The 14360-nt window shown below is 39.9% G+C and overlaps 1 protein-coding gene across 2 annotated transcripts in view; it reads left to right on the forward strand.

Moving 5' to 3' along the window:
- The window catches only part of ryr2a (ryanodine receptor 2a (cardiac)), a 758045-nt gene that overhangs the window by 542558 nt on the left and 201127 nt on the right, over positions 1 to 14360 (forward strand). For both annotated transcript variants that reach the window (XM_072580564.1, XM_072580565.1), the window contains exons 44-49: positions 1593 to 1779; positions 3499 to 3604; positions 5966 to 6086; positions 8338 to 8507; positions 11860 to 12080; positions 13550 to 13640. In XM_072580564.1, the coding sequence (XP_072436665.1) occupies positions 1593 to 1779; positions 3499 to 3604; positions 5966 to 6086; positions 8338 to 8507; positions 11860 to 12080; positions 13550 to 13640 (896 nt within the window). The remainder of the gene's footprint in view (positions 1 to 1592; positions 1780 to 3498; positions 3605 to 5965; positions 6087 to 8337; positions 8508 to 11859; positions 12081 to 13549; positions 13641 to 14360) is intronic.

Genomic DNA, 14360 nt, shown 5'->3' on the forward strand with positions numbered 1-14360 from the left:
GTGTGTTCATATTCTTCCTTTGGAGAATAGTGCAAAGTTGCTGTAGGATTCTTAGATTGATTAACGGTCTGACAGGACAGAACAACGAATGTTCCTTCCCTATCTGTTTAGCATTATCATGCCAACCAGAAGGGTGGTTATTCCTGAATGGCAGAAAAAAAATTATAAAGACTATTCCATTCTATAGCAAAAGACAGGGACACTACCAACTTCCACCTCTCCAGCGTTGCAAATTTTACAAATTTGCATGCTTCCAAATAGAACTTTGCACGTGAGGAACAAGTTGCTAATGTCTTGTCAATCACATTGTGAAGGTTTGCTAATATCATTGTCAAAGTTAAGGGAAACAGATAATGTGTATGATTGCTGTTTGAGCACATATAAATAGGAGTGGGTCCTTGTGACACAGTGATAGAATCCCAGGGTTTGAGTCCCACCTGCTCCAGAGATGTGTAATAATATCCATTAAGAGGTTGATTAGAAAATATCCACATAAAAATAGGGAAATTTGGGACACTGGGATGTTTGATAAGAGCTTTGAGATGGAGTGAGTCAGTAAACTCATTCCACAAAGAAAAGCTGCAAGTCTGAGATTCTACCTCACCAGCCAGTTTAGAGGCTACCAACATATGGGTGGGGCTTGAGCAGCAAGTTCAGCATGCTCACAGTATTTTCTATTGATTAATTTCTCTTGAAGCTCTGGTCTGTTAATAACCAGTCTTAGCTGACCCTTGCTTCTTCTTAGCCAGAGTGTTGAAAATGATCACAGTGCTAGTCCAGCTGAACTTGGCACCTCAACGAAGACTGGAAATTCAACCTTCCAATAATTAATTTAATCCATGGTTTTACCAGACAACTTCTCAGAGGAACTTAAATAACAAATTAAATAATGTTTCATAATAAATCTCAAAAGTACGAAAATATGATTTACAAGTTGTATGAGCTGGTCATTTTTCACTCTTGTTAACAAGAAGTGGAAGTGGCACTGCAGACAGTACTTGTTTCATTTTAATAAACAAAAGGTGGGTTGCGCTTCGGCGGGGTGGTGTGGACTTTTTGGGCCGATGGGCCTGTTTCCACACTGTAAGTAATCTAATCTAATCTAATAAAATAAAGCTTAAACATATGGCCTACGTAAAGGGCTAATCACAATTTTAGAGTACTGCTGTACATCTGCAGTGAGTTCTTGATCAACTTGTAATTTTGTAAACTTGGGAATTGGGCATCAGAATGAATGGATTCCAGTGTGTGAGTTATCTTCAGTACATATCAAACAAATACTGGCATTTCATTCACATCATGCTGTTAGTAACATGTATGCCTCTTGGTGCCAATTCTTGTGAATGAATGGAGTAAATCAGTGAGCTATATCTCCTTGTGGCAGAGAACTGATGTCCAATAGCAGAGCTAGCTGCAATGACAAGAAAATAAACTTCAATTTTTCCACAAGAAAGAAACAGGGTTTCTACATTTCATCAAAGCTTACTAAATCTCTGAATAACATTGTTTTTCACATGCATTGTTGATTTAAGGATGATTCTTTTGTGTGATGTACTAGTGTCTCACATTCAAGTTGCTCCATCAATTTGTAGGCGAGAGCGTGGAAGAGAATGCCAATGAAGTTGTAAGGTTGTTGATACGTCGCCCCGAGTGCTTTGGCCCAGCTCTGAGAGGAGAAGGTGGGGATGGGCTTCTCGCCGCTATGGAGGAAGCTATAAAGATCTCTGAAGATCCAACAAGAGATGGCCTGTCATCAACTGATGAGTCAAGTCGGAGGCTGTGAGTCTGACTTGTGACTTGACAGTCGATTACTGTCACAATTTGGTGGTTGTGGAGTGACCAGGGCTTTTCTTTGAAATATATTTTGTGGAGGTATTTAGCTGACTTAAGAAAAAAGTCAAAATTACCAAACCCTTTACCAAACCCGCTCAAAAGGTGAAATGTCAAATTCCATCTCAGCATAACCATCGCTTTACCTAGATCTAACCAGAAGGTTATAGAAACAGGAATGAGTGATTTTGTCCCTTGACCTGTTCAGCTTTCAATTAAATCATGGCTGACCTGAATTTTAGTTTAATTTATCCACCTCGATTCCATAACATTTAATTGTCTTATCTGGCAATGCAACCAGACCCATTTTTTAGAATTTCTAGTTGATCCCCCAAGCTTCAGCAGCTTTTGGAGGAGACTCTTTCAGATTTCCAGTGTGTGATAAAGTGCTTCCTGAGTGGCCTGGCTCTAATTTGCGGTTATAAACTAAGTGCCTCTAAAGGCCGGCACGGTGGCACAGTGGTTAGCACTGCTGCCTCACAGTGCCAGAGACCCGGGTTCAATTCCCGCCTCAGGCAACTGTGTGGAGTTTGCACATTCTCCGAATGCTCCGGTTTCCTCCCACAGTCCAAAAATGTGCAGGTTAGGGGAATTGGTCATGCAGAATTGCCCGTAGTGTTAGGTGAAGGTGAAAATGTAGGGGAATGGGTATGGGTGGGTTGCTCTTCGGAGGGTCAGTGTGGACTTGTTGGGCTGAAGGGCCTGTTTCCACACTGTAAGTAATCTAATCTAATCTAATCTAAAAAAAATGTCTGTTCTATCTTTCTGATCAAACAGATTTTGAATAGGGAGGATTATTGCTTGAGTTGCATTACACTGAGAAGTATGATAACTGAATTAAAATAATAGACACAGTTATAAGTTCAAGATGGCACAACTGTATCTCTTAATTAAGCTCATTCACATTGTAAACTCAGCAACTTCTCTGAGCCAATTTCCTCAATATTGACATCTATACTTGCAGTTCACAATAAAATATTCTAAAATTTCAGCAAAATGTAGGAAGATGTTCTTCGTAAATGATTTTTATTTAAATAGTTAATGGCAGGGCTGAAAATCTTGTGTTGCTGCAAATACTACACGGATTGATGAAAAACTGTGGAGCTAAAATCCTTTTTCAATGAAAATCAGGAAAACCCCTGCTTTTCTTTGCAATTACTAACTTGCTAATAACATTGGATTCACAGATTTTGTACATTTTGACAGTAGATAGCTGTCATTTTATAATGAAGACATAAACTATAAAGAAAAATGTATTCTCCTTATCCATGGCAAAATGTTTTTCACAATGTGTAGTGATTGTGTTGTTGGAAATTACCTGATAGGCACAAGCAGCTCATACCTTCATGACACCAAAAGAGACTGTCATTACTGATAGAAACCTGGCTGCACCTGGACTTTTACTTGGTGGACACATGTAAAATGTATCAGAGGACAACAGGAAACGTGTATAGGAAACATTTAAGCACAGTTATGCAAAATGCCTTTTTTGTAACATAAATCATTTTTTTTTTAGTCATAGTGTATGCTGCTAACATTGTATAATATTGGAATTTGTATTTGTGCATATGTATGTGTGTACTGAAGTTTGTGACCAATACAAATCTCTGTTAATACCTGTTAAATTTCACAAAACGCAGTTATGTTGTTAATACATTTGGTTAACAGAGACCTTGAAGAAGAGGAAGATGACACCATTCATATGGGGAATGCTATTATGACCTTCTATTCTGCTTTAATTGATTTATTGGGACGTTGTGCACCAGAGATCCATGTAAGTAGCAAATAAACTCAAAAATCAATTTCATTAGTCTCAGAGATCACTTTCGTAAATCTACTCAGTCCAGCTGTTTTAGTCTTTTCGGTAGCTCTGCAAAAAGTGACTTTGGATAGGGGAGAAGGAATTTCCACAATTTTTTCAACTGAACACGAGTACTCCTTCTTTCAGATGTTCATATTCAGACACAATACAGCATGACACCACAGTTCTCAAACTTGACAAACTCATGTAATTAAAAGAATATACTTTGCTTTCATTTGGAGCAAACACATGAACAATATTCACAACGTGGTCAGTAAAGCAAATGTGATTGTTATTGTTGAGAGTTTTAGTCAATTTTATGAACACATCGTTCAAAGAGGTATTCCTGAATACATCTGTGTATTACTCTTTTGCTTATCCTTTTTTTCTGCCATTGCTCCAAGTCAAACTGCACAGAAGATCAGAGGTCCGTGGTTTTATAATTAAAAGGAGACTATCCAGGTCTGTCCTAGGCTGTTCTGGGAAGTGAGAAAGGAGGTTGCTAAGCCGCTGGCTAAGATCTTTGCTTCCTCACTCTCCATGGTAGTTGTACTGGAGGATTGGAAGGAGGCGAATGTTGTTCCTCTTTTCAAGAAGGGTAATAGGAAAATCCCTGGCAATTACAGACCAGGCAGTCTCACGTCTGTGGTCAGCAACATTTTGGAAAGAATTCTGAGGGGTAGGATTTATGACTATTTGGCAAAGCATAGTGTGATTAAAGGCAGTCAGCATGGCTTTTTAAGGGGCAGGTCATGCCTGACAAATCTTATTGAGTTCTTTGAGGAGGTGACAAGACAGGTCAATGAAGGTCGAGCAGTGGATGTGGTGTATATGGACCTCAGCAAGGCATTTGATAAGGTTCCCATGGTAGACTCACTCATAAAGTCAGAAAGTATGAGATACAGGGAGATTTGGCTATCTGGATTCAAAATTGGTTGGCTGACAGAAGGCAGAGCGTGGTTGTAGATGGAAAGTATTCTGCCTGGAGGTCAGTGGTGAGTGGGGTCCCGTAGGGCTCTGTTCTTGGGCCTCTGTTCTTTGTAGTTTTTATAAGTGACGTGGATGAGGAGGTTGAGGGGTGGGTTAGTAATTTGTAGATGACACAAATGTTGGAGGTGCCGTCGTTAGTATTGAGGGCTATTGCAGGCTGCAGTGCGACATAGACAGGATGCAGAGCTGGGCTGAGAAATGGTAGATGGAGTTCAACGTGGATAAATGTGAAGTGATGCATTTTAGATGGTTGAACTCGAATGCTGAATATAGGATTAAAGACAGAATTCTTGGCAGTGTGGAGGAACAGAGGGATCTGGGTATGCAAGTACATAAATCCCTCAAAGTGGATAGGGTTGTTAAGAAAGCATATGGTGTTTTGGCTTTCATTAACAGGGGGATTGAGTTTAAGAGCCGTGAGGTTTTGTTACAGCTCTTCAAGTCCCTGGTGAGACCACGTTTGGAATATTGTGTCCAGTTCTGAAACACCCTACTATAGGAAAGATACAGAGGCTTTGGAGAGGGTGCATAGAAGGTTTACCAGGATGCGGCCTGGACTGGAGAGCTTGCCTTATGAAAAAAGATTGAATAAACTCGGACTTTTCTCTCTGGAGAGAAGGAGGAAGAGAGGAGACCTGATCAAGGTATACAAGATAATGAGAGGAATAGATCGCGTCAGTAGCCAGAGACTTTTCCTCAGGGCAGGATTGACTGGTACGAGAGGTCATAGTTTTAAGATATTAGGAGAAAGGTATAGAGGGGACGTCAGAGGTAGGTTCTTTACGGAGAGAGTTGTGAATGCATGGAATGCGTTGCCAGCTGTGGTGGTGGGAGCAGAGTCATTAGGGACATTTAACCGATTGCTGGACGTGCACATGGATAGCAGTGAGTTAAGGGGTGCGTAGGTTAAGTTATTGTGTTTTACATTAGGATTAAACCTCGGCACAACAACATGTGCCAAAGGGCCTGTTCTGTGCTGTACTTTTCTTTGTTCTATGTTCTATGTCCAAATAATTGAAACAAAATATGATTTCCAAAAGATGGAGTGGTTGAGTATGGAGGGATAGGGACCGACAGTAATGAAAATTAAATACTAAAAATTTTCTGCCACTTCTAGAACACGAGCTTTCAGATTAATTTTGACAAAAACCTGGGATCTAATTGTCTCCCTGTTGTCTTGGGCAGAGAGGAAAGGGTTAAAGAGCAAATAATACCACTGAACCAGAGAGTCCACCATAAACGAAAAGAAGTCGTAATCTTGACTTATGTCAAATTGTATCATTTGTGTGGTTCCCCTCTTTTACGTATCTCAATGTTCATTTGCTCTTTTCTTCATTGCAATAGCTCATTAATGCTGGCAAAGGCGAGGCAATCCGAATTAAATCCATTCTCCGTTCATTGATTCCACTGGAAGACCTGGAAGGAGTTGTCAGCATTCCCTTCCAGATGCCAACAGTGGCTAAGGGTGAGTTTGCTATATTTTATGAGGGGACTTTGGAGACTGTATGATAAGTAATTTTAACTGCAGGTTATGACAAATTTAATTGTGGCATCAAATCAGCAGATTACTATCCATGAATGAAAAGAACAACTCAGTTTGCAAACATTTATGCTATTCTGTTGAGTATAGAAAGAAAAGGGTATTGAGTTGTCTATGGTTTGAAGTATGGTTATGAAAATAGTCTCTGATAATTTATTAAGCACTTATACCTTGCTGTAAGCTTTCCTTTGTCAACAGTATTATTGATTGCCTGAAGGAATTACTGCAGCACAATGTTCAAGCATCTTTCAACATTGATGCGTTGGAACAAATCATATGTTATTATTCTCATAGACAGCCTATGTTGGTTGGAATAATGTCCTATTATATTTTTAGTAATGACGTATTCAAATTATTTCTGATTGACAGCTGTATATCTTTTTTGACAAGCAAAAGAAGTATTTAAGAGATTATTAACATAGTTGTTGAAAAAATAATCTTTCAAATGAAATTGCTTGGTGTTGAAATAACTGACTTCATATGGATTCTGCTAGTCTACACAAACAATGTAAAAAAAAGCTTAATTGAAGAGAATTGTTTGACTTAATGTGGTGATATATTGTTTGATTGTGAGTGAGACAGTTTTGAGGATTTATTTGCATAAACTGCTGCATTGGAACAATACTTACATTCTTTAAATGCACTTTTTGATACCATCCCACTAAATAAACCACTGCCCGTTATACTTTGACTTCCAAACACAGAAGTGACATGTATGGGAAACATAGTGGAATTGTGAGATTACTCAGCCAGATGAAGAGATTGCTCACTCTTGTCTCATGTACTGACATGAAAAAAATTAAAATTAGAATCAGATTAAATAGAATTAAAGTAGTAAAAGGAATATGCTGCATTAAAGGGTTTGCCTGAATTTTTGTTCCATTCGTACAGCTGATTATAAAGCTGTGATGCTCATAAAGCAAGTGAGCATTTGGAATGAAAATTGATGGATTCTATAACGTGCAGACAAACCACTCCACATGGTGAAGAAAGACATTTTTTCTTGTTTTATTTTAATTATTTTCAGGGTCTTGAATGGTTTCTTTGTTTCACAGTTCCGATGGAGCTTACTTAGGGAAATTAAAAAAGGCTTATTGAGCTCTGAACTTTGCCTTTCAGCTACTGAATTGTTCAAACTCATTTTTAAGAATTGTAATCTTTTTGATCTGCTGAGAGGGCCCGAGCTGAGGGCAGTAGCTGTGCAGAGTGCAGAAAACCTGGAAGTTGTGGTTACCCCTAATATTGTCGTTGTTTTAAGTTGTATCTGATAACACCAACAAGTCTCCTGCCTGATTGACAGGCTTAGATTCCAATTGGGCAAGGATTAGTCAAGAGGAAGCCATTGGCTCAGGTAGATTCACAACCCAAGTTTCGGATTGGGAAAGTGTGCCAACCCATTTTTGGGATTAAAATAACTCTTAATTGTACTTTGGCTGAATGTTCCAAGTATGCAGTGAATCCTGGTACAAAGGGTTTGCTATTCATTAGCTTTTATCTCTTCAAGTGACAAAAAGATGTGGCATGCTATCTTTCCAACAAGCTAGTGACAAATTGCTCAAAACGTGAGGTTTTGTATCCACTTCAATTTACTGCCAGCTGGTTACATGTGTTATGGAAATTGTATTCAGTGTAAGATGTAAAGCGTGTTTTAATATTGAGGGTTTCTTGATAATTTGCAAGTTTTCCATTATTTAAACTGATGTGGCATGGATTAGAAGTATATACATTGTTTTTTCTCTAAATGCCTTTATGCTGATTTCCATATATTGGGTACAATCTAATTCTTACTGATCTGTGTTGGGAGAAGGGAAAAGTGAAATTCCTCCTTCCATCCTACAGTGTAAATATCAGATGAAGATGAGATGGCACTTTGAATTTGAAGAATGGAATGTGGATTGAAGGTTTTCTGCTCTGCTAGACTTTCAGCTGAGTTACTGAGGGCAAGTGGTGAAAATGGTGGCTGCTTTCCTGGAGGAGGGAGAATATTTTGCTGTGCCCAAAGGCTAACTCAGAAACACCATCCTCAGAATGGAGTTTGTTCACTGAGCTTTGTAATGCATGTGCATCTGATACAGGGAAAACAAAAACAAAAATCGTGATGTTTGTCATTTGAATTATCTAAGAAAGAGGTGATTAACACCTTCAGCAATTAGTAAATGCATATGTTTCCTTTTAGACGGGACGGTTGTGGAGCCAGACATGTCAGCGGGATTCTGTCCAGATCACAAAGCCGCCATGGTTTTGTTCTTGGAAAGGGTATACGGGATTGAAGAGCAAGATTTTCTTTTACATCTGCTGGAAGTTGGCTTTTTGCCAGACCTCCGTGCTGCTGCCTCACTGGACACGGTGGGTAGATAAGAAGCCTCAGAGGTTTAATTGGTGTCATGTCTCTGCATGTATCTGTCAATGTGATATAAGTATGGTAGTGATTTAGCAATTCACACAGAAAATAAACCAGCCTGACTGACTTGTAGATTTTTTTAAAAATCAAACAACGGCATCTACGGATACCTCCAGGTAAGTGGATTAAACTAAATATATTCAATTCATTGTCTATCCATTATTCAGTTATCACTTGTCACCAGGAATAGGGCAACATGTAATGGTGAATCTGTATAATTTTTATGCAGCTGTGCTGTAGGGATTTTTTTCTTGGTAGATATAATGAAAGTATGAAACTTTAATATTCTATCTACATGAACTGTACCTACAGTACAATTACACAATTTGTCTTCCTATCCAGAACAAATTATTTGAGAAAGCAAGAATTAAGTATTAATTGTTACATGATTGGTACTAAGTGCAGAGTCCAATTTTAGCTGATAGATTTGCTTAAGGCATTCATTGGCACAGCATTAACACCCTTTGGGAAAAATCATACAACCCCATAACAAAGCGAAGAAGGTTACCTCAGATTACAATGGGATCTTGATCAGATGGACCAATGGGCTGAGAAGTGGCAGATGGAGTTTAATTTAGATAAATGTGAGGTGCTGCATTTTGGGAAAGCAAATCTTAGCAGGACTTACACACTTAATGGTAAGGTCATAGGGAGTGATGCTGAACAGAGAAACTTTGGAGTGCAGGTTCATAGCTCCTTGAAAGTGGAGTTGCAGGCAGACAGGATAGTGAAGAAGGCATTTGGTATGCTTTCCTTTATTCGTCCGACTATTGAGTACAGGAGTTGTGAAGTCATGTTGCGGCTGTCCAGGTCATTGGTTAGGCCACTGTTGGAATATTGCGTGCAATTCTGGTCTCCTTCCTATCGGAAAGATGTTGTGAAACTTGAAAGGGTTCAGAAACGATTTACAAGAATGTTGCCAGGGTTGGAGGATTTGAGCTATAGGGAGAGGTTGAATAGGCTAGAGCTGTTTTCCCTGGAGCGTTAGAGGCTGAGGGGTGACCTTGTAGAGGTTTATAAAATCATGAGGGGCATGGATAGGATAAATAGACAAAGTCTTTTCCTTGGGGTGAGGGAGTCCAGAACTAGAGGGCATAGGTTTAGGGTGAGAGGGGAAAGATATAAAAGAGACCTAAGGGGCAACTTTTTCACTCAGAGGGTGGGAGGTGTATGGAATGAGCTGCCAGAGGAAGTGATGGAAGCTAGTACAATCGCAACATTTAAAAGGCATCTGGGTGGGTATATGAATAGGAAGGATTTGGAGGGATATGGGCCAGGTTCTGGCAGTTGGGACTAGATTGGGTTGGGATATCTGGTTGGCATGGAAGAGTTGGGCTGAAGGGTCTGATTCTATGCTGTACATCTCTATGACTCTATACTGCTGCCTGTGTGTGTTAAATAAACTTATTGACATGCTGAAGGGTAACATGAGATTTGAACACATAGACAGATTGAAGGTAATGAAGCAGGGATTCTTTATTTTACTGGCGCCAGGTCTTCACAAACCAAAAGACAAATTAAAGATAAGCAAGAAATTATTTAAGTAGATGGGGGAGATACTAAATGAGCATTTTGTGTCAGTGTTTACTGTGGAGAGTAACATAGAGGATATAGAATCTGGGGAAATAAAAGGCGACATCTTAAAAAATGTCCATATTACAGAGGAGGAGGTGCTGGATGTCTTAAAATGCATAAAGGTGGATAAATCCCCAGGACATCATCAGATGTACCCTAGAACTCTCTGGGAAGCTAGGGAAGTGATTGCTGGGCCCCTTGCTGAGATATTTGTCTCATCGATAGTCACAGATGAGGTGTCAGATGACTGGAGGTTGGCTAATGTGGTGCCACTATTTAAGAAAGGTGGTAAAGATAAGCCTGACATTGGTTGTGGGCAAGTTGTTGAAGGGAATCCTGAGGGACAGGATTTACATTCAATTGGAAAAGCAAGGCCTAATTAGGGATAGTCAACATGGCTTTTTGCATGGGAAATCATGTCTCACGAGCTTGTTTGAGCTTTTTGATAGGCGATTCAGCCCCTTGCGCCTGCTCAATCATTCAATAAGATCAGTTCTAAATTTACACAAGGAGTCTGCCCCAGTTAATTTACTTTGGTAATAGAGCCTCAACTACCATGTGCACATATTAAGAATTTGTTCTTGTGGCTGTCCACTCCCAAAAATGTATTTGCTATAAATTGTCTGTGCCTTGTTAGATTCTCCGTAATGTATGTGAATCATTTTGGATTATGCAATCCAGTGACAGCTTGAGGGAAGTTTGCATTGCTGTTATAATTTGAGGGTGATTATCCTAGTCAGTATAGTACAGAACATAAATGTTGGGACTGCGTAAGCTGAAGAGCTGCAGCACATTATTGCAGTGCATGAGCAAAAATCTTATGCAAAATTAGAATGCTTAACATATTTGTAACTACATTGGAGAGTTGCCTTTGCAACTGACTGTCAGCCATATGCTGTGCACATCATGATTCCTGCAGGAACTCTAAGATATTGGTGTAACAGCTGTATATTTTCTGTACTGACATGGCACATGATTTATGTCTAATCAAATGTTAATCAATGAATAGATGGCAGCTTCTCTATCACCTGCATTCGTTATCCAAACCCTCTTTCTGTTCCAATTAACAAAGGATTTGGAAAGAAAATGGGTAGGGATTCTGGAAACAGGTTCCATATGTGGTCAGAACTTGCTAGAATCAGAGAAATTGATAGTAGACAAATTAGATGTGTTATTAAATGGCCTGATGTTTGGGGTTACCTAAGGAAGAATGGGTAGAGTCTTACTCACAGAAATCATAGAATCCCTACAGTGTGGAAACAGGCCTTTTAGCCCAATAAGTCCACACTGACTCTCCAAAGAACAACCCTCCCAGACCTATTCCTCTACCCTATTACTCTACATTTCTCCTGACTAAGCACCTAGCCTACATATCCCTGAACAATATGGGCAATTTACCATGGCCAATTTACCTAACTTGCACATCTATAGACTATGGGAGGAAACCGGAGCACCCAAAGGAAACTCACACAGACACGGGGAGAATGTGGAAACTCCACACGGACAACTGTCCAAAGGTTGAATTGAACCCCCGTCCCTGGCACAGTGAGGCAACAGTGCCAACTACAGAGCCACCATGAAACAAACAGGCTGGTAACCAGAAAAAGATGTGCATTACAGCATGATATTTGGGGTGTGTTTGAGCAGTCTGCCTAGACTTAAGGGCCTTTTTGCTGAGAGATAAAATATAAATACATGTTTGTTTTTTTCCTTAATCTCTAGGCTGCCTTGAGTGCTACAGATATGGCATTGGCACTGAATCGATACCTGTGCACTGCTGTTCTGCCATTGTTAACCAAGTGTGCCCCACTCTTTGCTGGTACTGAACATCATGCGTCTCTTATTGATTCCTTGTTGCACACTGTCTACAGGCTGTCTAAAGGGTGCTCCCTCACTAAGGCTCAGAGGGATGCCATTGAGGAATGCTTACTAGCAATCTGTGGGTAAGTTAAATGAAAAGAAGACAACAAATTGAATGTTTCAGGTTCAAACTACCACAGCATTGCATCACTTTCTATATTTGGCATTAGTTAATGTTGCTTTCTGTTCAGTTGTGCTGGAAAATCAATCAGAGATAGTGACTCAACATTACATTAAATAAATCCCCAAAGACACCACGCTGGGACTGGCTGTGAAGTCCTTTCTATTTCACTTTCAGATGGTTATTATTGCCCAAACATTTTTCCTATTGTGAGTGCTGATCCAAGGGCTGATCTTTTGGCTGAGGTGATGATTCAGCCCCCTTGCAGCAATGTCAAAGGTGGGCCCTGCCTCTGCAGACGGGTTTTCCCCAAAGTCATTAATTGGCTAAAAACCAAATGACTTTGCAGATAATGTAAATCAGAAACGAAAACAGAAATTGCTGGAAAAGCTCAACAGATCTGGCAGTATCTGTGGAGAGAAAATAGAGTTAACATTTTAGGTTGAATGACCCTCCTTCAGAACTGATAGTAACTGGGAGAATGTTGGCTTAAATGAAGAAGGTAAGGAAAGGGGAGGAGATAAAGAGTAAATGATAGGTAGGGATAGAGCCCAAAGAGAGAGAAGGGCAATTGGACAGAAGAAGAAGTGGATAAAGACCTAGCTTTGGAAAGAGAATAGCTATTAATGGGGACTGTTAGTGGCTAACAATGGGTTTGTTGTTAGCAGAGGCCTGGTGTGTCGGGGTTGGGGTAAGAACATGGGAGAGCTTAAGCCCAAAAGTTATTGAACACAATATTGAGTCCATAAAGCTGCAGGGTCCCCAGGCAGAAAATAAAGTGCTGCCCTTCCAGCTTGCACTGAGCTTCGCTGGAGCACTGCATGAGATAGGGAACAGGGTGGCCAGGGAACATGGTGGTGTGTTGAAGTGGCTGGCACCTGTAAGTTCAGGGGCTTTTTTGCAGACAGAATGTAGGTGTCCTGTGAGGTGGCCACCCAATCTACGCTTTGTTTCCCAATGTAGAGGAGACCACATTGTGAGCAGCACCTAGTTTTACAACTTTCCCCACCTGGTATCTTAACACCAGGGGCTGTGAAATTCCAGCCTACGTTTCAAGTATGCGTCACATTCTCTTTCTGTTCTGTATCATCACAGCATAGTTTTCTTTGCTGCATTTCATTTCAAATCCTTAAACATAAGGGAATCCTGATCTTCTTCAACTTCGCCCCAATCTTTTCAGATCCAAATGGGGCATAATCTGATCCAAACTTCCAGGTTCACTTTGTGCATTATTTATTTAATTTTCTCTTGATGGTGTCCTCAACAAATGGGTGTTTGCCCGTTATTTGATTTCTCAATTCAAAAAAATAGAATAAGAATGTTTATATAGTAATGTCTAAAAGGACAATGTAATTATTGCATTGCTGTCATGGTAAGTATGAGAAGGAATCACATTCTTACTTCATCAGAGAGAATTCCCTTTCTACACAGCCAATTACGACCATCCATGATGCAGCATTTGTTGAGGAGATTGGTGTTTGATGTCCCCCTGCTGAATGAACATGCAAAAATGCCTCTGAAAGTAAGTATGTGTATTGACTAATCATGGTGGTAAGTTCTTCAAGCTCATTATTGCTCTTGTTCTTGGTGTTCATGGGAATTCTTAATGTATCTATACAATATTCCATCTGTCCTGTTTGATTTTGTGATTCCAACCCACGGTAATGGCTATGGTAGTTTGCTGCCACCAACTGAGTCTTAATGGGAAGAGGTTCTTGTCTTGAACAAGATGTAATTTATTGCACAATAGCAGTCAGTTACAAATTACCTCAGTAAGATGAAAATGTTACTAAGACCATGAAGAGACCTATAGATATAAGTCTTCAGTCCATGAGATTCTAACATGTTCTGCCTTCGCCCAACCTAACCCTATATTACATCTTTGGATGATGTGGAGCTTAATGCACTTTCCATCATCAATTATTTCATGATCATTACCTGATGTGCAACACCTTCATCTGCTATTTTCAATTTACAAACAGAAGAAGTCATTGAACAAAACTGAATTTCATAGAAATTGGGAGCTCCGGTGCACAGTTTCTACAGGTACACAATCCTTTATCCGAAATTCCAAAATCCGAAAAGCTGCAAAATCTGAAGTTTCTTTTATGAGGTATTTTTCTGCATAACAAAGATATTTGACATGCGAACAGGTGACCCAACTCCATACCCACTTGACCCACCCAGATGTGACATGGCGGCGTGGCCCAGCACTGATAGGCATCAATTGTGTCTCAGCGCT

Source organism: Chiloscyllium punctatum, chromosome 11 (assembly GCF_047496795.1).
Source record: "Chiloscyllium punctatum isolate Juve2018m chromosome 11, sChiPun1.3, whole genome shotgun sequence".
Classification (NCBI taxonomy): domain Eukaryota; kingdom Metazoa; phylum Chordata; class Chondrichthyes; order Orectolobiformes; family Hemiscylliidae; genus Chiloscyllium; species Chiloscyllium punctatum.